Here is a 22,346-nt window from a genome sequence, read left to right as displayed (position 1 = left end):
ACCAAGGATTTGTATAGTAAGCCAGGTTCTTATCAGAGGCATATATATATATATATATATAGTAGTATGTTTTGTATATGTCTCTGGTTTTGTAGAATAAAATACACAATCTCTTCGTGGGGATGCCTAAGTTATCACATAAACACAAATTCTAAGCCAAAATAATCACTAATTATTTTTTAAACTAGATTATCAAATACATATGAAATATCTGGTCAAAGTTTAATCATATAATCACTGTAAAACAGCCAAGTAATCACATAATCAAAACCCCATTAGGAGGCTTTTGAAAATGGAATGTCATTTCTTTTCTATTTGAACCATATTTTTTTCAAACTTAAATTATACTTTTCTAAAAAAAACCTCTGTATTATAGATTTACCTTGTAATTCATCATTGTTTTAAAGGTGTATGTATAAGGTTTATAATCCATGCCTATGCAGACAATTATAGTTAACAAACCCTGTGTAGCACAGCCTTAGTGGACTTACTGAACCAAATCAAGAGTTACTGAGTAGACAAACAATTTGGTGAACAAAGTTTGTTGTTATCATTTACTTCTATTTATTGATTCTATTACAATTACATGTACTGACATTGGAAGATAAATAACTCCAATTTTAAGTATTATATACTTTTAACAATGACATTTGCGCCTGTCCTAAGTTAGGAACATGTGGCCTTTTTTAGTCTTGTATGTTTTTTTTAATTTTAGATCATTTATATGTTTTGGAGTTTAGTGTGATGTCTATTTTCACTACTACACAATTTTATTTAGGGGCCAGCTAAGGATCACCCTCGGTGCAGGATTTTTCTCCCTGCGTTGAAAACCCATTGGTGGACTTCAGCTGTTGTCTAATCTTTGGTCGGGTTGTTGTTTCTTTGACATATTCCCCATTTCCATTCTAAATATTTCAATTGGCATATCATAGAACAGGTACTGATGGTAGATCTTGTAGACCATTTTGAAGATAAATCTACATGTTCTATTTTGAGCAGCATAGCAGGTGTGATAATCCAGACTTACATTCTTAGCTAGAACCCCAAGCATAATTATAACTTAGTTTGCTCCATTTGGCCAAGAATTTTTTTTCTTAGTTTTATGATTATTGAATGATAATATCTAGTACTACTGTGTCTCCAAGGGCACTAACTCAAGGCCTACACACTGATGTACCTTTGTTGTTAAGGGAGAAATCATCTCTGTGGAGAATAATTGACGCACTAAACATACAATATCATCTTAAATACTCAAAGTCTTTATTTGAGTAACAATGTTTTACCAATATCACAACAGTTGTTGGAAAGATGGTAAAAATAAAAATTTCCTTTGTCATCATGTTATTGTTAATAGAGATTTATGAATATGCAATCTCAAAAAGAATGAATTTAATAAACAACTTATAATCAAATATCTTTATGTTTAAAACCTGCTGCTGTCATGTAAAATAAAGAAGGATTTTTTCCTCACTTTTTGAATGAAAAAAATGTTAATTTCTTCATATTATTAAATATCAAAACAACTCAACAACATTATAAGGTATATGCCTTCATTTGGTAAATGAAGCACCTGACTATGTCAAGAAAGACAAAAGCAATAATATAATAGATTTATTTTAATATGAATGTTGTACAAAGAAAAATAAAGGCATTAGTATCAAATAACATTGTCAATCAATTTACTTTTCCCTAATTTCAACATCACAAATTGAAAAACAAAATCTCACCCTTAAAGAGAAATTCATTATTCCACAAAAATATATTTACCAGAGGAGTACAAAATAAAAATCTATCTATTACAAAACAGAAAATGTCCCTTTGGACATGAGCTGTAAACCATAGGATTTATATTAACTGCAGGAAGTTTAAACCCTAAAGTAAAAATGTAAGACACAGGTCAATATAAATACTGCTGTCATACAACTCTTTGTAAACATATAAAGGATGCATCTGAAAGATTAATAATTTTTAAAATTTTCTAATTCAAGGGACCAATAATATGGCCTTATCATACCTTCCTCTTAGATTATTTTCAAAATTGAAATTTCTAATTTTTTTTTTAAATCAGTGCATTTTTATCATAAACCTAATAATGGCTTTAAAATATCAACATTATAAAAAAAATTTATCCTAATGAAAGCCATCTCATATGTATGTTATTCAACATTAGTGATTTAACAAAAAGATTCTTCTTATTTCATATTCTTAAGGAGATAATCATCTAAGAACTTGAACTAGATTTTACAATGTAATACATCAGTGGTGGATCCTAAACTTTTTAAAAAGAGGCGGGGATGCACTGTGAAATTGGTAATAGATTGGTTTCATAACCATACATATATTCTCAAATAATCCTTTGTTTTTAAATCTTTACCTGTATCAGTGAAATTTTACAATGGCTGCAATTTTGAAAACCTTTTCATAAACAAAAATATTTAATTCATTTCATTTTGATTTTTCATAGAAACAAACAATTTCTCAATGGCTTAAATTTTGAATGTAGCATTCTGATTGTAAACTTTACACACAATTTTGAGAGTTCTAAATTTAGTTATACAACAATCAAGATATCAATGAGCATAAATGGTCTTCCAAGCATTTTGTTGTAGGAACAATTCAGCAAGACTTTAGATAAACATGTACTGTAAATTCAGAAATTATTGCGTGTATTTATTATTGTGTTTTTGTCAGTTTTTACTTAAATGCAATTTTAATTATTACGATTTTGAGAAAAATCCTGTTTAATTCATATGAAACATTTCAAAATGCATGTTTAAATTATTGCGTTTACAACTCTGTCGCATTTTTCGCAATAATAAAAACCTCGCAATAATTTCTGAATTTTCAGTACTTAGTAGACTTATACATTGACAATGTGAACTATGAATGCCTCCTGCTAAAAATTAGGGAAAATGCTTGAGAAATGTTCTATCAATGACCTAAATCTGTGACCTCTTAAGTTAAATTAATTCTATTTTTTAGACAGTTTTAAGCATTTATAGTTATTACTGTTTCATATATAATATACTATTTTAAAGAGAAGATAATTGAAAAAACCTGCAGTCCAGTTACGCCTATATATTCCTGACAATATGAGATATGTGATAAATTAATTTTTATGGTGTCCAAAATTTGTTTCATGATTTTCAATTACTTGTTGCCAATAAAAGATATGCATAAAAGAAATTTACAAAAATCGAATGCATTACCTTGGAAAGTAATGAAATGTTTAAAATAGAATTGCACTGTTTTTATAGAAATATATTTTGATATATTCAATAGACATAATTTCTTATAAGTTTACCAGCCAAAATTCATCAATAATTCATATATAAATGTTTTGAATTTAAACACAATTAATGGAACCAATTCTAGGCTGTTTCAGATTATTTTTTGGAGTCAGTTAAATTGACCATGTATTTTGAATAATATGAATTTATACCACTTAAATTGAGTACATTTATACATACGTTTATTAAGCATGCTTATATTCCTTACTCTGAATTAGTGCAAAGTTTTTTTAGTGTTATGTTTATGAAATTATGGTAATCAAAACTATGGAAATCTTGTTTTTAACATAGTTATTAAATGGTGTATATTTAATAAAATAAAAAGATGTATTACAAGTTACAACCTAAGCATACACAACCCTTATAATATAATGTTTAATCAGTTTACTGACCAAACTTTTAAAGATTATAGAAACAAAGCATTAAATAAGTTAAGAAAATTTATATATTCTAATGACTCTGAAATTAAATCTTTAAATAAAGTATGAAAATTTGTGTTAAGGTGGTACCCAACACTTGCACTAAAATTAAGTTGGCTTGTTCAATTTTCATAAAATTTTAAACAAAAATATATAAAAATTTCAAAAAATTTGAACCAACCGTTTTGTCAGAAGAATTACACTGGTTATATAGCAGTTTGATAAACACCAATTTTGATCATTGAGAAGCTTAATATTCCTTTTACAACTCAAAGTAATTAAAACGTTTAGCTGACTTTACTGAGTTATCTCCCTGTAGTGTTAGGTACCTCCTTATATTAAGCTTTTCAGCATGATTTTTGTATTGACAGTGGGTGTATTTGTATTGTCAGAAATGTGGTGAGATTATTGTATTCCACTTTCACGTCCAATCTAACATTAATAATTGAGTGCCTTTTCTTTACAGAGGTGTTAATAAAAAATCGTATTTTCAGTGGTTAATGTGTTTTATTCAATGAAATATTCTAGCAGGAAGAACAATAGAAAATATATAATGATTTAATTTAATAATTACTATACTCATTGATGTTTTGTGTCAGAAAAAAATAAAATAAAATTTCTATAGGTTTGGATTAAAAAAAATACACTACAAAAATGCAAGTAATTTGAAAAGACAAAATTGACTGTACTATTTATTACATTTCAGTCAAAACATGATTTCTATATCAATATAAATATATTATGTGCAAAGTACACTGATAAAACAGAAGAACTAGTGGTTATTTCTCATCACTTTTAGTTTCAAATGTACTATACTATCATACCATAAAAATATATAAGCTTGTATAGTGCTTATTTAATGAATGACAAACAATGATTTAATGAAACTGTCATGATACAAAACTGTCTTTTACAGATCAACATAATTATCAAATAGTAAGCATATAAACACATGACAAATGCATAGTACAAAAGTTTATACAAATAAAAGAAATGATTGTTTAAAGCAGTAAAGTATGGGTTAACAAATAAACATAATAATTCAGGGGAACTAATACAAAATGCTAAAATTAACAAAACAAAATGAGGCAAAACACAGCAACAGAAAGCACCATACAAACTAATGAAACTTAATTTAACATATAACAGCAACTTAATAATACAAAATGTATTGTAACTATTAAAATACCGGGATAATAACAAAATTATCATATAGCTTAAAGCACACAAACATATTAATATAATATAAATATATCTGTAAATATTTAAATGCTAAGAAAATGAATATAAAGAGCATGTCTCTAGATTTTAAAAAGTCTTCCTGTTAACTAGTGTTCTTATTCAGTTATATTTTGAAATGAATTAATTTATGTTTATACAAAAAGGATCAAACCAAGAAAGCTGCAGCTTAAAAATAAATATGTTAGAATTTTATTGATGTAAAAATTCTGCTGAATTTATGAAAATGATACAGAACTTGTACAACTAGGCACTTTCTTGCAATTCATTATTATTATTGTTTGACAGAATAGCATATATTTTTTAAATTTGTACAAGTACTTCCATAATGAAGTAATGTTATCTGATGTAGTTATATTTTACTATTTTGTTTGAATTCAGGAATAAATTAAGAATATACAAGCAAAACCTTCCATATTCTACTATTAAATTTACGATATAATATCAAAACCAAAAGATAATACAGCATTTTGAATAGAAAAACAACAAAATCCAAGATCTACATAATATTCACAGTTCTTATAAGAATAATGCAGGTGGGAAACCAAATATCTTGTGGAGATTTATCAGTGTTATTTCACTTTTAGCACTACTATATAAATTATAGAACAAACAAGCACCTGCTCAATCAATATCCTGCACTAAATTTACAAGAGTTAGAAGTTACCTCTTTCATCATTTATTCCAATTCTGAGTATGGGTTCACTTTTTCACTATTTTTTTCAATGAAAATTTGGAAAGGTTATTAAAATCATGCATGGTTACAGCTGATTAACTCAAGCATGAGCCCAGATATAGAGGTATATAACATCTATAAAGTATTGTAATTTCTACTGAAAGTGATATCTGCACACTGATTGTTACACAAGAAAACTAGCAAATGTTTGATCCTTCTACTGATAATGATAGGAATCTTAGGAATAAGATGACTTAAATATAAATTTAGGTAAATACTACCTAAAATTGTTTGTGCTTTGCGATGTGTGGAGATGTTTACTCATAGAATTTATAAAATTGGTAAACATATTTTGTAAAACCTGAATACTACTGTATCTTATGTGTTCCTTTGAAAACAAAAAACTTGTTGGAGGATAAAACTTTTGCAGTTCAAATAGAAAAAAATAAATAAACAGAAACAAATTTTTTCCCCCTTCATAAATGTGATACGTAATGAACTATACCAAACTATATCGTTTCTGTCTTCATTATTTTCTAAATCGGGTTAAAAATATCAATGAAAAAAATTAAGGATCTGTAAACAGCAAGTTGAATAATACAAAATTTATTGTGTAAAGGAAAATTGTGAAATATCTGTTCTGTATATATCCTTTTTGACAGTATAAAATACAGAGTTAAATCAGAGTTAGGGAAATCTTTTTTCTCTTGGTGGTCTTTGAAGAAAATCTACTGGTCCTCACTCTTAATTCTATTGAAAAATACTAAAAATGTGTAAGTCCTATTTAAAATTTTGATGGTAAAATCCTGAGGACCGCCACTTTTCGCAAACTCTCTTAAATAGCTTTTCTATTCTTTTTTTTAAACAGTAAACTGCTTGATATGGCATACAAAAACCAATTAAAAAAAAATGATGATGAAAAATAACAAATTCTGTATATAACATATTTAAATGCAGCTGCTAATAAACAACTCAGTAAATCATCTAGTGTGCTCTGACAGTGTTTGAAATGAATAGAACTTCTTAACTTTCTGGTACAAATGGTGTTACTTGGAACATAAAACATCTGTTGCAGACTCGGACTGGCGTTGAATGTCCAAAGTGTGGGAGGGGTACATTATTGTTGGAACACTGACCACAGAATATCTGAAATCATACAAATAGTAATCAGTTAACATAAAGGAAATCATATAGCCAAAGTATCACCTCACTTAGAATAGGACAATGTTTAAGCTCTAGGATTCCCAATTTTGCTTTAAAATACTTCAAGTTTATGTCATATTGCCATTAGTTTTATTAATTAATACCCATGTAATAGTGTATCCATTAAAATTATGTTTTGTTTTGGATGCATATATGTGGATTCATAATTTTTTGTTATAATATATTATCAGTATTACTGGGTTGGTATGAGATTAGATTTTTTTTTAATGAAACATGTTACTTTGCAAGTGGTCCATGGCAAATATGTGATGAGTGTAAAAAATCTGCAATATTTTAGATTTGCAGTTTTGGTAAGTTTGAAGTTGTATTAAAGTGGGGCTTGTAACTTTGAAAGGTGGATACAGTGTGTGGAAGTCTGCATTAGATCAGTGTTTTTTATTATTTTGAAGAATAATAATTATAGTTTACTCACCTTTCCACAATTTCTGCAGTGATGTCGTCTCCTTACAAAAGTAAATATAGCTTGGCATGACGAGCAACTTATTGCCTGTTCATCTGGTACCCATTCTGGTGGTTCTAAGAGTAAAAAACAATTAATTCAGTACTTTGTACAAGTTTAGTTAAAAATCAAATCTCTGTCTCCTTCTGGTAACATTATGAGGAAATTGGTGTATACACAAGTACATAATGTCATTCTTAATTTTTTTTTTATAAAATAATAACCACTTGCTTGTAATACATGTACATACTGTTATTGTCTCACTAAACTGTATTATTTTTATTTGAATGATCAGGTAAAAAGTTCCTATACTTTATAATTAAAACAAAACATAGTTATATATGTCCTATGATAAGAATCACAACAGCCATTGTGACCATTTTGTTATATTAATGCCTTTTAAAGCAACCTGGTGTTATCAGAAATCATGTTAGAACTCTTGACTTTATTCATAACCTCACTCCCATATTAATGCATTAATACTTTAAAGCATATTTACAGCATTTTATTGAAAAATCATATGCAATCAAGTATGCAAAAAAAAAATCAATGGAGGAAAAGATGGAAAATTATTGCTAGAAACTAAGGACGCACATGAAGTTGCTGATGAAATTGATGTCGTCATCATAGGTAAAATAGCATTAAATTATCATTGGTCATCTCAACTGGATTGCTTTTGAGAAATTTAATCTCGTTGAGATTTTAATATTGCAAATAATTTTATACTAGAAACATCTATATCAGCTGCATATGGATTACATTCCTGAGATCTTTAAAATTTTTGATGGGTCAACCATTAAGAGGAATAAGTGTACATTTAACTGACCTCTACTTCTGTGACTATGGTTACTATTGCTACGGCGATATCTGTTGACTCTTGCAGCCTGTAATTGTGCCTGAATGTGTTGTGTTCTATCAAATTTCGTTCCTACACTTTCTATTTCATCTGGTTCACTTGATGAATTCATATCAAAGACACTCTTTAAAATATTTCTTAAATCCCCTGCATAGTTTGTTTGCAGCTGATCGGCTACACCTAAAAGACAAGTTCACACATGAACAAATCTGTTGCAGTAAGATAACAAATGTTCATAGAACCCACCTAAGACATTAGATGTAATTTCATATCAAAGACACTCTTTAAAATATTTCTTAAATCCCCTGCATAGTTTGTTTGCAGCTGATCGGCTACACCTAAAAGACAAGATCACACATGAACAAATCTGTTGCAGTAAGATAACAAATGTTCTAAAAGTTCATAGAACCCACCTAAGACATTGGATGTAAATTTCATAGAACCCACATAAGACATTGGATGTAAATTTCATAGAACCCACCTAAGACATAAGATGTAAATTTCATAGAACCCACCTAAGACAATGGATGTAAATTTCATAAAACCCACCTAAGACATTGGATGTAAATTTCATAGAACCCACCTATAACATAAGATGTAAATTTCATAGAACCCACCTAAGACATTGGATGTAAATTTCATGAAAATCCTATTACAAGAGAAATGCATACATTTTTGCATATAACTCTTTTAAAAATAGTTGATCGCCCTTGATTTGAAAACATTTCCAAGACAATGTTAATATAAATCCTTGATATTAATGCATCAATATCTGACAAAAATTGTACACTTGAGAGTGCATATAACATTGTATAATGTCATTTTCTATAGAATTCACTTTTAAAATGGACATAATTTCTATAAAGATAAATCGATTTGTGGAGATTTTTGAACACATTACAGACAATGCTGATACATGTACATGATGTATAGCCCTTGAATATAAATTTCATAAAAATCGTCAAAGTAATGCAGACGTGAGAAGACTTATTATGCAATTTTCTATATAATTACACCTTATGTAAGAATCCTGGGTATTGAATGGTTGATAGCCAGTGTATTTTTCACCAATTTTACCTTCTCTCGACTGGTATTTCTCGCAAATACCCTCCTTAAAATTATATATCTGTTCATAATACAAGGAGTAAAACTGTTTTGAAAATATTTGATTGGCACTTATTTTGGAAACTTGTCCAAGATATTGATGATATAAACCTTTCATGTTTATTGAATTCTATATATTAATATTTTACCATCTGTCAAGGATTGCACACCTGATAATGCTTATTAGACTTGAGGAACCTATGCCTGATATTTCTATGTCCAATGCAATGTATTACACTTTGGACAATAATGAAAAAGTATGAACAACCCTAAAAACTTAATTTTAAAATAAGCAGAAATCAGGTAACATATTTGAAACTAAAAGTGCTCCTGAAAATACAGTGCAGAGTAAAATCATTTGGAAATTGTATGCCTCAGCCATATAGTATACCTTCACAAATTAGGAAAGTACCATATACATAGTTAATTTACGGTACAGTTTGCTTTCCTAAATAATTGTATTTTTAAAATACTTACAAACATATTGTTTTTACACATTGCATGTATAAGTGTGGTAGCTCTTAAAATCACAGATATTTTTTTTGGAAGCCTTAATCTGTATGATCTGATCATAATGATGAGAGAAGGGAATCACAGTCTTACCTGATATACAAACAAATAGTCTGTGGATGAGAGAAGGGAATCACAGTCTTACCTGATATACAAACAAATAGTCTGTGGATGAGAGAAGGGAATCACTGTCTTACCTGATATACAAACAAATAGTCTGTGGATGAGAGAAGGGAATCACAGTCTTACCTGATATACAAACAAATAGTCTGTGGATGAGAGAAGGGAATCACAGTCTTACCTGATATACAAACAAATAGTCTGTGGATGAGAGAAGGGAATCACAGTCTTACCTGATATACAAACAAATAGTCTGTGGATGAGAGAAGGGAATCACAGTCTTACCTGATACACAAACAAATAGTCTGTGGATGAGAGAAGGGAATCACAGTCTTACCTGATATACAAACAAATAGTCTGTGGATAAGATCACTACTACTACGAAATCTGGACCGGATTTCTTTCTTTGATGCCACAGCAGCAGCTTTGACAGCAAGTTCTATTTCTTCATCATCTTGGCTATCTGATGTATAAGAACTGGTATCTGAACTACCACTGCTGTCACTACTGAAATATAACATGTATAATTTAAGAATTATTTCATTTTGCAGGAAAAATATATTTTTTGAAAAAAACGGGCAACAGTCGTTCTACATTTTGTTTTTATCAAAGCAAAGGGATTTAAATAAAGAAAAAATATTTTAAAAATTTATAATATATAGAAAATACCTAGTTCATATTGATTTTTGTTACTTGTTATTTCACTTAGATTTGAATCATTTTACAATAGCTAAATAGTGAGGCTTTCTTTGTACTGTTATAGGCCTTTATTGATTTTTTTATCACAAACTTTGTCTCTGTTGTTCCAACAAGGGAGGAAAGAAACGGTTAAAAAAATAATAATTTATTGGCATTCACAGGCTATACAGCAATAAATACAGTTATCATATAACTTCCCATTTGCTGAACCAGTTGCTTAAATACAATTATAGTATTTAGAAGAACTATGAAAGTAATATGTTCTTTTTCTTTTAGGCTTTAAAATATAAGCTGAACTATTTGCAATTAAGCATTCTCACCATTTACTGTAAAGTCAGAAATTATTGCATGCAATTATTATTGTGATAGAGCCAAAAAGTATGTTAAATTCATACAAAAAAATGGCAATAATTTCAGTTTACATTTATAATGGCACTACCCAGTTACTGACCTATCTCTTTCCCAGTCATAGTTATTTTCATGCACACTAGTGAAGGTGTTACTGATAGTTCCATGGTATCTAACACGTCTAACTCGGGTATCATGTCGACCAGTTTTATTTCTATGGGTTTCTTGTATTGAACTACTAGATCTTGTTTTTCCTTTCTGTGTCTCTGACTTAGCACTTGGGTCAGATTTTCCTTTCTGTGTTCCTGATTTTGAGGTGGATCCAGTTTTACAATGTATTCTATCTATAGGTGGTTTTCTATTTTGTGTTGGTTTAGAATGTGACCTTGAAGTACTACAACTTTGTAGTTCCTCAAGAGGTGGATCAGATCCCTGTTTTTTGTCACTTTTAGATGCCTCAGATGGAGAAACATTACTACAACCTTGTTCACTGGGATAATTTTCTGTTTCCGGTAAATTTTTTGAATCAGATGTTACTTTTATATCGGCCTGATTTTCAGTCTGTTTTCTATTTTCAAGTTTTGACGCTGAATTTAAATCCTCGGTTTGTTTATCACAGTCTGAACACAAATTATAAGATGCCATTTGTGGAATTTCAGAATTTAAGTCATTAGAAGGCTGCCCTGCACAAATATTTACTATATCATTAATTATTGAAAGACATATGTCATGAATATTTTCTGCATCGGTAGTATCACAAATATTATTATCTCCTAAAGATTCTGTGCTGTGAGTACTATTTGTAACCACAGCAATAGTTTCATTATCACAGATGTCCACCTCTTTGGGTGTTGCACTGTTTGTATCGTCCAAAACTTCATTAGTTCCCACAAAACTATTTTCTTCATCAGGGGAGACAACCCCACAAGAAACTGTGCCAGAGGTACTGGTATTCTCACTTTGTAGTCCTGAGTCACGACTTTCAGATTTATTTAAATGTGAAACAAAATTCCTATCATCACTTGGTGACAAAGTTTGCTGAGATTCATCTAGCTGGCTTATTTTGTCTAATGTTTCATTGGACTTATTGTCCAAAGTTTTTTCCAAAGTGACAGTGATATCTGCATTGTTGTCAGCCTCTTCTGTACTATCTTCAAATCCAGGATCTGTTTGAGAGTTCTGGCTCACCAATGTAGTTTTAGGTATGACTTTCTCAACAGGTTCATTTGTACATAAGGATTTTTCTAATGATGCTAGCTCCTGTGGTGACAGTGTCTGTAATAATTCTCTAAAAAAAATAAAAATTTGTTCTTTTTACTATTCTGGTGCTGGGTTTGTATCTCATAAGTGTATAAAAGTTGTGTTTGTTACCCTCATTTTACTCTTGTTTCTTCAGACTGTATATGCATTATTGTATCTATGAATAGCAAATAAATAAATGTTTCAATTGGCTCAGGAAATTATACATTCCACAGATGTTGATCTGTACTTTGCCAAAATGTAACCACAATTCACCATAAGACAATGAAGTTTGACATCAAGAAGCACACTTTTATTTAGTCAGATATTTTATGAGATCTTATTTATATCAATATTTGAATAAAAGCAAAATCTTACTCTAAGCAGATATATTGGCAATTTGCCACGAGATGTCTAATGCAATGGTGATTGCAAAGATAAAAATTCTTTTCTTTTATGCAAATTTGTTCTCCTTCTGAACATGCATGAAATAATTCCCATTGGGTGTTAAGCAATCAACAAATCACCTGTAGAGTAAGGTTTATGGCTCATATCTAATTCTGTGAAATTTGGACAAAAATTCTGTGTAAAATGGATATTTTAGGAAAAATAAGCAAATTTCATTAAGTTCCTGACACTTCAACTGACATTTCTAAATTCCAATCATTATTCAATAAAATCATCATAAAAAACTTCAAAGAATTTTTACTACTTTTGAAAATTTGATGCCAAAAAAATGTGCTTTTATCGTAACACCTCCTTAAAAGTAAAACATGGACAGTAAAAGGACTACTTACTTTATTTTTATCAACAAAGTCTGGAATGGTCTGAACATTTCTGACATTTCCAATCGATCACATATAGGATTCAATGGTCCATTAGGATAAATAAGTAGCCCACTGAAAACAATCAGTCTGTGTTATTCATACAATAATTGTGGCTAGACAAAGAGAACAGGATACTGCACAATCGTGAGTAAATGAGTTTAATATGTTCATGTGTTAATAAAATAATATTCTTGATAAACATCTACCATATATAAATCACTAAAAACTTTGGTGGGGTTGGTATTGCAACATTTGAATTTAGTGTATAATGTTTTGTAGATCACCATTTGGAAGTTTTGTCTTTTATTTTTTTATCGGATGTCTGTTAGTCATGTTAATATTTTTTTCAAACAATATGTGCTTTTTCTTCTAGGACATTTTAGCATCATGGTACTCTATTGTTAATATTTTTGTTATCTGATACTACAAGAAATTAATCTTTCAAAAAGATATTATGTGCATATATTTCCAATATTTTAGGATGCTATTGTAAAATTCTGGAGAAGAACATTGAAGTGTGGATTTAATACCCAGGTACCTACCAAACCATTGCTAGCCTTGGTATTGTAAACATTAAAGCTGGATCACAATCATCTATCTGGTCCTGAGTTAATAACTTTATCTTTAATGCCCTGAAAACAGGATCATTATACATATATGTCAAAGTATCTTGTGATCAGTTTTTTTTTTGTCAAATGCTTAATTCCTATGAAAGAAAGGTAATTTTCTTAATAATTTGAATTATAATTATATAAAACTTTATCAAAACAGGTTATAAAATTATAACTTGTTTGCCACAAATTTATGGAACCATTAAACATGTTAAAGACTGACATACCAGATATGCCATATGGTTTTCACACCAGATTTTTCATGAAAAGTTTCTGCTATTATTCAGTTATCCAGGGGGAAAATAATTAAGTGTTTTAAAATCATCTTAATCTGAATAAATATTTCTTTCCAATTCTTTGAGAAGTACAGTTACATTGTATGTGGTCTAAAGAAAAGAGTTATTATCTTTAAAATCTTACAACTATGATGTAGTTTCCTTACCTCTGAACTGTTTCAGAGAACAGAACAGTGATCTCCTGGAGAAGGTCATACTCCTTCTTACTCTTCACTGGTACCATAGTACTAACATAACTATAATGTAATAAACAGACTACATAGTACTAACATAACTACAATGTAATAAAAATACTACATATTACATAGTACTAACATATCTACAATGTAATAAACACTTTACAGTAGACATACATAACTACAATGTAATAAAAAGACTACATATTACATAGTACTAACATAACTACAATGTATTGTCTTTTGATATACACAAAAATAATGTCCTGTCAAGATATGGAAAAAGTAAACAAACTAAAGACTTGGATTAAGAATATAACAAGCAAATTTTATTCAGAACTACTGGAAAATAAAATAAACAGTTTGAACGAAAATAACAAACTTTTTCTTTATAAAAATATTAAAGTCAAACAAGACCAAGAATTTTATCTAAGATATCCAAATTTTGAAACTAGACATTTATTCACAAAAATTAGAATTAGTGACCATAATTTGCTCATTGAGAAGGGCAGATATCTAAAAATACCTCGAGACAATAGAACATGTCCAACTTGTAAAACCTTAGAAGATGAAAATCACTTTCTCCTCTACTGTCAAATTAATAATGTTTTTCGTATAAAACTTTTTAATAAAATGGCATAATCCTATGTTTCCAAATCTATCTGATACTTAAACTAGAGGCTCTAAAGAGCCTGTGTCGCTCACCTTGGCATATGTGAATTAATCAAAGGAAGCAGACAGTTCATGACAAAATTGTGTTTAGGTGATTGTGATATGTTTGTACATCTTCCTTTACTGAACATTCTTACTGCTCACAATTATCTCCATCTATAATAAACTTGTCCATGTAGTTTCAGTGGAAAATGTTAGTAAAAATTTACAAATTTTATGAAAATTGTTAAAAATTGATTATAAAGGACAATAACTTCTTAGGGGGTCAAATGACCATTTTGGTCATTTTGACTTATTTTTGAGTCTTAAATTGCTGTACATTATTGCTGTTTACAGTTTATCTCTATCTACAATAATATTCAAGATAATAACCAAAAACAGCAAAATGTCCTTAAAATTACCAATTTAGGGGCAGCAACCTAACAACAAGTTGTCCGATTCATCTAAAAATTTCAGGGTAGATAGATCTTGACCAGATAAACAATTTTACCCCATGTCAGATTTGCTCTAAATGCTTTGGTTTTTGAGTAATAACCAAAAACTGCATTTAACCTCCATGTTCTATTTTTAGCCGTGGCGGCCATCTTGGTTGGTTGGCTAGGTCAAAAAACACAAATTTTAAAATAGATACATCAATGATGATTGTGGCCAAGTTTGGATTAATTTGGCTTGGTAGTTTCAGAGGAGAAGATTTTTGTAAAAGATCATGAAGATTTACGAAAAATGGTTAAAAATTTACTATAAAAGGCAATAACTCCTAAAGGGGTCAACTGACCATTTTGGTCATGGTGACTAATTTGTAAATCTTACTTTGCTGAACATTATTGCTGTTTACAGTTTATCTCCATCTATAATAATATTCAAGATAATAACCAAAAACAGTAAAATTTCCTTAAAATTACCAATTTAGGGGCAGCAACCCAACAATGGGTTGTCTGATTCATCTGAAAATTTCAGGGCAGATAGATCTTGACCTGATCAACAATTTACCCCATGTCAGATTTGCTCTAAATGCTTTGGTTTTTGAGTTATAAGCCAAAAACTGCATTTTACCCCTATGTTCTATTTTTAGCCAAGGCGGCCATCTTGGTTGGTTGGCCGGGTTAAAAAAACACAAATTTTTAAACTAGATACATCAATGATGATTGTGGCCAAGTTTGGTTGAATTTGGCCCAGTAGTTTCAGAGGAGAAGATTTTTGTAAAAGTTAACGAAGGACGACAGACGAGGGACGCCAAGTGATGAGAAAAGCTCACTTGGCCCTTCGGGTCCGGTGAGCTAAAAATAGAAGTTCCTTTATAAAACAATCTTTAGAGCTGAGGACAGGAGACTCTTAGTTTTACTTGTATCCTTTTTGTTACATCTTGTGATCAATTGTATTTGGCAATCGCCAATGGCAGTCAGCAGGGTTAAAGAACATCAGTTGTTCAACCTGTTAGTCAAATGCGTTTTGTTTAAATATACTTTTTCACTTTTTTGGTCTTTTGGAAAATGTTTTTTTGTGCTGTCTTTAGACCCTTCTACAACGAAATTGTTTTACATAGAAATAGGAAGATGTGGTGTGAGTGCCAATGAGACAACTCTCCATCCAAATAACAATTTAAAAAGTAAACCATTATAGGTTAAAGTACGGCCTCTAACACGGAGCCTTGGCTCACACCGAACAACAAGCTATAAAGGGCCACACGTATAAAAATTGCAGTTTTTATCCAACGCAATCATAGGTTTGAACTTAGTTTTCAATTTAGACTCGTTTATATATATATATATATATATTATTATTATATAATTATTTTCTGTGACTGTATCTTACATGAACTTGTAAATCCTTTACTATAGATAATTTAGCTGATCTCTAACAATAACATCTACATGCCTTATATATCATGTACTGTAGTACGCTGCTAGATTAAAACTGACGTGGAAAGGTAACACATGCCCACCGAAAGCTTTACTTTGTAAAGCCCAGGTGGTCGTGTGGTCTAGCGGGACGGCTGCAGTGCAGGCGATTTGGTGTCACGATATCACAGTACCATGGGTTCGAATCACGGTGAGGGAAGAACCAAAAATTTGCGAAAGCAAATTTACAGATCTAACATTGTTGGATTGATGTTTAGACGAGTTGTATATACATTATGTACACAGCCATGTATCACCATCATTGATGGCGATCCGATGGATCAATCTGTTGTAGAGTTGTCACTGACTCAGACGTACTTATGAATATAAATATTTTCTGTGACTGTATCTTACATTAACTTGTAGGATCCTTTACTATAGATAATTTAGCTGATCTGTAACAATAACATCTACATGCCTTATATATCATGTACTGTAGTACGCTGCTAGATTAAAACTGACGTGGAAAGGTAACACATGCCCACCGAAAGCTTTACTTTGTGAAGCCCAGGTGGTCGTGTGGTCTAGCGGGACGGCTGCAGTGCAGGCGATTTGGTGTCACGATATCACAGTACCATGGGTTCGAATCCCGGCGAGGGAAGAACCACTTTCACAAATTTACAGATCTAACATTGTTGGATTGATGTTTAGGCCACAGTTTTTTAATTTGTTGGTTTACGGATTTTCACCATGAAAAAGTCAGGTCGGTCGGTCGGGAAAAAAAATCAAAAAAAATCTTTCAAGACAGAAAACAGATATATGCAAAAGAAAAATATATTTCTCCTATCTAATAATATGTTTGTCATACTATTTTGTCATCATTCTTAAATTTTAGTTTGATGAAATATTATTGCTCAACTGTAAACATCTGCCAACATCGCATGACTGTCTAATAATTTCCCGTAAAAAAAAGAGGGGTACATGGACAAAGACTAAATTAAATCGTTATTTCACAAACAAGAATACCAGATTCATGACAGTAGCTCTTAATTAAAACTTGGTAAATAATCATAAGCACGAAAACTGATAAAGAAAAAATTGTAAAAACGTCGTACAAAAATAAGTTTCAACACACGTGTGAAAAACGTAATAGACTCGTCCACTGGAAAAACAAGAATATCAGGTCTAAAAATTTGTTGTCATGCATTCCTGTTTTTTACCCAAATGGACGAAATTTTTTTTATTATCTATGAAACAAGAAAATATCAAATGATTTGTTAAAATTCAGTACTTTAACTTGATGTCTTGAACTTCCATCGGTCCACATTTGGACAAGTCTATTTCTATGAGAACATGCAATTTACGGACTGATGACAAATAAGAGAAATGAACTTATTGTGTAATTAGTTTTAAACACAAGTTTCGTTCCGCAAAATTATTTGCGCAAACGACATTTCAAGGTAATTAATAATTGATTTGTCTATTTTTAGAAACGTAAACTGGAAGTTTATTTTTTTCACAACAGAAAGTGTCATCACTTCTGTAGAGATTAATGCATTTCATTTCATGAGAAAAGGATATTTTAATTTTTTTCCAGGGATAATGCATTTGTAAGGGTCGGCGAGAATAAAAAAGCCTGAAAAGCCAATTTTATTTTTATTCTGGAAATCGGCAAAATCGGGTAGGCGGATCAGTAAACCAACAAATTAAAAAATCCTGGCCTTAGACTCGTTTATATATATATAGATATGTGTCTGTTCAACTCAGTTATTTTATTGTTGTTGTTACTTTTGTTTATTTCACAAGTATAATGTTACTTATATGACAAGATTATTACTAATGTATTACCTGTATTCAAATTCTGCAAACAATTTATCAAAAATCACCAAAGCTTCTTTAATCTGAAAAAAAATATCATCTAATTTATAAACTGTAAACACAGAGATATGTCTTGTCTACTTAAATATTCGACTGATTATAAGCAATAAGATAGATTGTCCTCAACATGGACATTAAACAAATAAAAAGCCACCCTATCAATAATATAAAAGAAAGTCTAAAATTAAAGTTCAAATTTTGTGAAAAATTATATAAAATAATATTGTTTTTAATCCTTATCATTTGAGTTAAACTATGTGTCAGCCAAGAAACAACCTTCTTACCCTTTCATTATAAGAATAACTACGCAAACATTGTTCTCTTAGTAATGATCTTAATCTGTCTAGGTTTTTAGTTAAGGCACGGGCAAGTGGTCTCATACTGGCACTCTCTAGTTCCCTGTTCATTATACTGGAACCAGCAGCAAGGCACTGTAAAACAATTCAAAGTTGATGGTTGATTATCTGCATTAGATATCATTTATTGAAAGACTACATTATACCAAGTTAAAAAGACATGGAATAAATGCCATTAAACAACAATCTTAAACCACAAGTTACCAAAATTTAACCATAGATATGTAGCATGTGTAGTAAGTTTGAAGTGTTACATTTTCTACCAAATAATCTCATATATCCTGGTGAAAAATAAATTTTTGAAAACAATCTTATCATGCTTATATTTAGAAATAAACTCATCATAGATAACAGTATTGAAATTTTGTGTATTTGCGCCAGACACATGTTTCGCCTGCAATTGACTCATCAGTGAGGCTCAAATAAAAAAAGGCCAAATAAAGTATGAAGTTGAAGAGCACTGAGGACCAAAAATTCCTAAAAGTTTTGTCAAATACAGCTAAGGTAATAGAAGATACAGTGTTCCAGCTAGGCCGTTTTCAGAGGGTGTGGTGCCCGCCCTTTCCCAAGGGCAGCCCTGTGCCCTTTTTACAGTTTCCAGGGCGCCCTGCCTTTTTTTAAGATCGATTGTATATTAATTTGTTCGTATTGATATGATACGCTAATTACTAAATTTTACCTGGGGAAAGTTTATGACTTTGCTTATGACACCAAGCTAATCAACGGTTACAACTGGTGTCGCAATCTGTTGTTATAGGTAATCCGTTTATCGGATGGGTCATTAATGATCATAAACATTAATTCATTCAAATAGAATCGGTCAGTCGGCAATTATCTTTGAAGAAATGTGTAAACAACAACTTGGGCAATGTTTACTGTAGTTTCATTTAGGAAACGTAATGACAGGAAGTTGAAAACCATATTAATAAACTGGTTTAAGACATTGTTTTACTTGTTTTCGGTGAAATAAAAAGAATGTCTTTTAAATTATTAAAATATGCCCTTTTCATATTATCATAGCACGCGTTAAATGCCCTTTTTCAGGATTGGCACCCTGCCCTTTTGAAATCCTAGCTGGAACACTGAGATATACATGTTGTATGATTGTATCCCATCTTTTTTTTTACCATATTCTATAAGAAAATTATTTCAGATAGAATTTCACATTATAGCATGTGCCGAAACTAATATGTCTTTACCTTTATTAAAGCAATGAATATTTCATTCTGTACTAACCTCAGCTCCAAACCACAACTGTCCTGCCAAACTTTCTTGCAGGACATCATCTGGAAACTTAACCCTGAAATCACGGTTAGCTTTAAGTGTTGGTATGGCATCTAAGATTATTTTCTCTATAACATTCAATACTTTGTCCTGACAGGACCTCAACTTTGTCACTAGAGCTGTACATCTCTCCGGATCTTTTCGACCATCAAAACTATCTAATTCTGCAGCAACCAAGTTCAACTCTTCATCAGTGAAATAAAATTTGGCTAACAGGGCTGCATCAGTTTTCTAAAAAAAAAAAACATTTAAAATCAAAATAACACTTGATATACATGTAGATGCATATGGCAAACACAACTTTTATGGTTATTCCTTGAATTTCCTGAATGCCAGTACATCGTGTACATTAGCCTGAATGAAAAGTAGTGAAATCACAAAATTGTATCAACATATGTATATATTTACATTTTCTTTATAAAAATATCAGGATACATGTATGTGGTATGATTAAGATTACTAATTTCAAATAAACATTATACACATTTAATTTTTATCTAATATAAGAATAAGAATATTTACGTGAATGGATCTCTTTGAAATTAAAAAGGAAGGTTGAGATTGAATTTGGGGATGATGGTCCAACCGGTTTAAGAATTAACAAGCATTTTTCTACTTTCAGGATAAAAACATGTGTACAATGTATTTCAATTGCTCTGAATTTGTACCTCAATGTTTATACCACGAGTTTAAGGTTTTGATTAATTTTGTGGTCTATGGTATCAACAGTTTGGATAAACAAATGAAGATAAATATAGAGGCGTGTGTCCATTAGTTTTATTGCTATAATAACATTCAATCAACACCTTTAACTTTGAATACGTGTCAGACTAAACAATTATACATGCCAGACGAGCGCCAGAATATACAATCATTGTAAATAGTGAAAACTCAAAATTTTCATTAATTTACTCCAATCTTCAATAAAAATTTACCTATGCATCAACATGATAAATAGCATTTAATGAGGCAATACACAAAATAAAATGATGAAAAAAAATGACAATTTATTTTATATTGTACATGTTGTACAAACAGAGTTTTAAAAACAAATTATAAGATAAATATATTATTGTTCTAAAACACTAGAAAAATTAATAATTGATTTATAAATTTGCTTTCTATTATGCTATTCATTGGAACAAGTAATCTTAATAAAAAAAAAAATGTTTTTGTGTCATAAAATAGTCTTCTTGTCCCTAATTAGTGACTGCGTTCCACAGGTAATGCCTGCATCATATTAAAAATTATTCATTATTTTATTATGGGCTGGTTCAGATCAACTTAGGATGGACTGACTTAGGCGAAAACAAAGAACTTCATATAAGTGAAAATGTTTTAAACATGTTAAAGCTTAGATTTGTGAATGACGATGTACAGAATAATATGGGAGGAAGTCCCTTGTTACGATAGAAAATTCAATAAAGAAAAAAAAAATCAGGAAAATTTCCCTAATTTTTCCTTGTACTAATGAACTAAAAATTGTTCAAAAGACATAAATTTGTCTCCTTTTTGAATTTCCGGATCTGCGCAGAAATCTACTTTTGTTTCTTGTCTTGTTTGCATGAGACTCTGAATAAAATGTATATTTATCAGTCTAAGACAGGAACTCAATACTAATTCATTAAATAAATTGTTTGTTATAAAAAAAAATGTTACCTGATGACAGTGTTTCTTTGTTTACATTGAATATGATGTCAAAACTTAAATAACTGTTAAAGTCACAACATAAAATTCCTAACAACAGAACCAAAATCGGAAACGTTACAGTATTTCCTTTTCTCTTTTTAACATGTTTGATTTGGAATCGTTTGATTTATAAAATTTTTTTCATAGTTTCTTCCCCATCCACAGGTAATGCCTGCCTCATATTAAATTTTAGACACATTATCTCATAAGTAATAAAAATGAATTAATTGTATAACGTGATAATGAACAGAAAGTACAAAGGAGTGTTTTGAAACAGGATATGCTAGAAAACATAAACAACACCTGAAGACAAAGCCACGACAAAACCCGACAAAGAGATACGATATATCTGGAATCTTGTTTTCTTGTCAATATCAGTGTTTACCATACTATGTGTGAACATTATGAAACGATACGAAACCTTTGGTCTAAATAACCATCTTCTTATGGAGTACATTATTTAAGTGGTTCGTGTTTCATGTCAACAGTATCATATTAGTCATCGTAAAAGTTCATGAATGCACGTCATTTCCATAACTTCCGGTTAGTCTTCTGC

At 30.4% G+C, this 22,346-nt stretch overlaps 1 protein-coding gene across 1 annotated transcript; it reads right to left on the bottom strand.

Moving 5' to 3' along the window:
* Positions 1-1,598: 1,598 nt before the first annotated feature.
* Positions 1,599-22,334, bottom strand: LOC134714648 (lateral signaling target protein 2 homolog). The gene is made up of 12 exons (XM_063576071.1): positions 22,212-22,334; positions 20,054-20,332; positions 18,746-18,892; positions 18,432-18,484; positions 14,044-14,133; positions 13,533-13,622; positions 12,961-13,062; positions 11,028-12,212; positions 10,215-10,384; positions 8,114-8,323; positions 7,261-7,364; positions 1,599-6,770 (listed from the first exon to the last, which is right to left on the bottom strand). The coding sequence occupies exons 1-12, from the start codon at positions 22,245-22,247 to the stop codon at positions 6,648-6,650; spliced, it is 2,589 nt and encodes an 862-aa protein (XP_063432141.1). The 5' UTR covers positions 22,248-22,334; the 3' UTR covers positions 1,599-6,647.
* Between the last annotated feature and the right edge of the window lie 12 nt (positions 22,335-22,346).

The sequence above is a fragment of the Mytilus trossulus genome, chromosome 4 (assembly GCF_036588685.1).
Source record: "Mytilus trossulus isolate FHL-02 chromosome 4, PNRI_Mtr1.1.1.hap1, whole genome shotgun sequence".
Lineage (NCBI taxonomy): Eukaryota > Metazoa > Mollusca > Bivalvia > Mytilida > Mytilidae > Mytilus > Mytilus trossulus.
The sequence above is the reverse complement of the archived record's forward strand: the minus strand, read 5'-3'. Positions and strand labels throughout refer to the sequence as shown.

What these genes read in the sequence shown, in the direction of transcription:
- LOC134714648 (XM_063576071.1), bottom strand. Translation starts at nt 22,247, where the DNA reads ATGTACTCCATAAGAAGATGGTTATTTAGACCAAAG. An exon ending in GATGGTTATTTAGACCAAAG is followed by an intron (nt 20,333 to 22,211) that starts GTTTCGTATCGT and finishes TTTTTTTTTTAG; the next exon opens with AAAACTGATGCAGCCCTGTT. An exon ending in ACTATTTGTTTGTATATCAG is followed by an intron (nt 8,324 to 10,214) that starts GTAAGACTGTGA and finishes CTTGTCTTTTAG; the next exon opens with GTGTAGCCGATCAGCTGCAA.